The 2,795-nt window shown below is 41.2% G+C and overlaps 1 protein-coding gene across 1 annotated transcript; it reads right to left on the minus strand.

Annotated features, from left to right (window-relative positions):
• Nucleotides 1–1,402: 1,402 nt before the first annotated feature.
• On the minus strand, nucleotides 1,403–2,419 carry LOC123489791 (atrial natriuretic peptide receptor 3-like). Its single transcript, XM_045220184.1, has one exon. The coding sequence runs from the start codon at nucleotides 2,087–2,089 to the stop codon at nucleotides 1,403–1,405; it is 687 nt and encodes a 228-aa protein (XP_045076119.1). The 5' UTR covers nucleotides 2,090–2,419.
• Between the last annotated feature and the right edge of the window lie 376 nt (nucleotides 2,420–2,795).

The raw sequence follows: 2,795 nt of genomic DNA on the forward strand, positions 1-2,795 counted from the left end.
ATTGTCCTGCTGAAAGGTGAATTCATCTCCCAGCGTCTGTTGGAAAGCGGATTGAACCAGGTTTTCCTCTAGGATTTTGGCTGTGCTTAGCACTATTCCGTTTATTTTTAACCTAAAAAACTCCCTAGATATTTCCGATGACAAGCATACCCATAATATGATGCAGCCACCACCATGCTTGAAAATACAGTATGAAGAGTGGTACTCAGTGATGTGTTGTGTTGGATTTGCCGCAAACATAATGCTTTGAATTCAGGACATTAAGTTCCTTTCTTTGCCAAAAAAAAATCAGTTTTATTTTAGGGCATTATTGCAAACAGGATGCATGTTTTGGAATATTTGTATTTTGTACAGACTTCCTTCTTTTCACTCTGTCATTTAGGTTAGTATTGTGGAGTAACTAAAATGTTGTTGATCCATCCTCAGTTTTCTCCTATCACAGCCATTAAACTCTGTTACTGTTTTAAAGTCACCATTGGCCTCATGGTGAAATCCCTGAGCGGTTTCCTTTCCTCTCCGGCAACTGAGTTAGGAAGGACGGGCTGTACTTTTGTATTGACTGGGTGTATTGATACACCATCCAAAGTGTTAAAATGATATTAATAACTTCACTATGCTCAAAGGGATATTCAATGTCTGTTTTTTTGTTTTTTTTACCCATCTACCAATAGGTGCCCTCCTTTACGAGGCATTGGAAAACCTCCTTGGTCTTTGTGGTTGAATCTGTGTTTGAAATTCACTGCTCGACTGAGGGACCTTAGAGATAATTGTATGTTTGGGGTAGCTTAGTGGCAGGTAGCTTAGTGGGGCGGCAGGTAGCTTAGTGGGTAAGAGCGTTGTGCCAGTAACTGAAAGGTCGCTGGTTCTAATCCCCGAGCAGACTAGGTGAAAAATCTGTCGATGTGCCCTTAAGCAAGGCACTTAACCCTAATTGCTCCTGTAAGTCACTCTGGATAAGAACGTCTGCTAAATGTACAGAGATCAGGTAGTCATTCAGAAATCATGTTAAACACTATTATTGCACACAGAGTGAGTCCATGCGACTTGCCATAACAAAAGGGGTTGAATACTTATTGACTCAAGCTTTTCATTTTTAATTAATTTGTACACATTTCTAAAACATAATTCCACTTTGACATTATGGGGTAATGTGTATAGGCCAGTGATCAAAATCTGAATTAATAATCCATTTTAAAATTCAGTCTGTAACACAACAAACAGTGGAAAAAGTCAAGGAGTGGGAATACTTTCTGAAGGCGCTGTACGTGTTTCTTCAATAAAGCACACGAACGAGGACATGTTAAGTGGAATAAGTGAAATAAGCGGCAGTATTAGTAGATGGGGCTACAGTTGAACTATTCTGACATTTCGGCTATACAATGGGACAGTGGAGAGACTTTTCTCAGTACAGTAGCCTACCTTCACTCTCGTAGATGTAGTTGATGATGTCATCTGCGTTCAGGCCCTCTTCTTTAGTGTTGATTGCTATGTGGACCGTATGATATTCCTCCATGAGTTTGATGTGCACCCCTTCCAGAGTGAAGTAACAATTTCTCTCCTTTTTGTCGTCATCGAAGATCAGCAGCGCATCTTTCCAGTTAAAGTGATGGAACATCGCTGAGAATGTTTCTGCCATTTTCAGGTAAGACGGGGAGATTCGGGTCAGGTGAGAGTATTCTTTCTCCTTGTCACTGAACCCGCTGGCCAGAGCACCTGTCGATATTACCGGGATGTTCCAGTGGGAAGCCATCCTTACCACCGGCGCCGCGGCGTATTCACACACGGGACCGAGAACCAAGTCCGGCTTCATCTCGCAGGAGCGGTCCACCAGGGAGAAGAGCGCATCATTGCCACAGTCGGAATCCTCATAGCGCACGTTGAAATTAAGTCCGGAATATACACCGCCGCTGATTTTCAACCTCTGCTTTGCATACTCTATGGCCGGGGCCACTCTTGCTATTGAGAAAATATAGGAGTTATTTTTTGGCAACATCACCAATACTTCGATGTCCTCAATCACTGTTGCACTTGTCTGACCAGGTAACAACCCCAGCCAAATGTACAAACACAATGAAATGAAACATGGCATGATGCAACTTTAAAAGTTATGCTTTGTCTATAATCATTAATAATGTTTATCTCTCTCTCCAAGTCAACTGCTTCCCCGGAGCCGCAGACTTCCTAGTACACAGGTAAATTGCAATTGCCAATGTGGAGTCTTCCAAAAATAAATAATCTAAGTTAAATTGCCTTTTTCTTTGAATGAATGAAATAAAAATTCTAAATGTATGAAGTGTATGATCGTGCACAGAGAGTCTCCTGCAACCTCCTCAACTGATGGAAGAATCCCCTCTGTTTTCCTAACTAATTCTCCTGTTCCCCTGGTCATTCCTCTTGTTTAAATATGGTAAGTGCCAGACAGCTGCCACACACACGCCGAGGGGAGGAATTGTGAAGCATCTTTTCCTTATTATTCCTGCGTCATCCCTCTACAACACACCTCTTTCTTAAAGCTACAGGTCCTTCTTTTTGCTACTTTTTTTTTATGTTAGAGAAAATAATTGTTCGTTTTGCCGCATCCCACTGTACACTTAGATTTGCAGAGACTGAATGCAATGCCTCATTGACAAGAAACGGTCTTTTCAAAGAGAAAAATGAAGAAAAAAAAACTGTAGGTAAAGTTTCAAGAAAAAGGTTTTTGTTTGCTATTTTAGATACAAACGCGAGTCTAAGCCGTTTTGGGCTACACAATACAATGAAATATACAGTCTGGTACAGTGTAGCACATATATAGC

Source organism: Coregonus clupeaformis, unplaced genomic scaffold, assembly GCF_020615455.1.
Source record: "Coregonus clupeaformis isolate EN_2021a unplaced genomic scaffold, ASM2061545v1 scaf3303, whole genome shotgun sequence".
NCBI classification, from domain to species: Eukaryota; Metazoa; Chordata; class Actinopteri; order Salmoniformes; family Salmonidae; genus Coregonus; species Coregonus clupeaformis.

What these genes read in the sequence shown, in the direction of transcription:
- LOC123489791 (XM_045220184.1), bottom strand. Translation starts at nt 2,089, where the DNA reads ATGCCATGTTTCATTTCATTGTGTTTGTACATTTGGCTGGGGTTGTTA.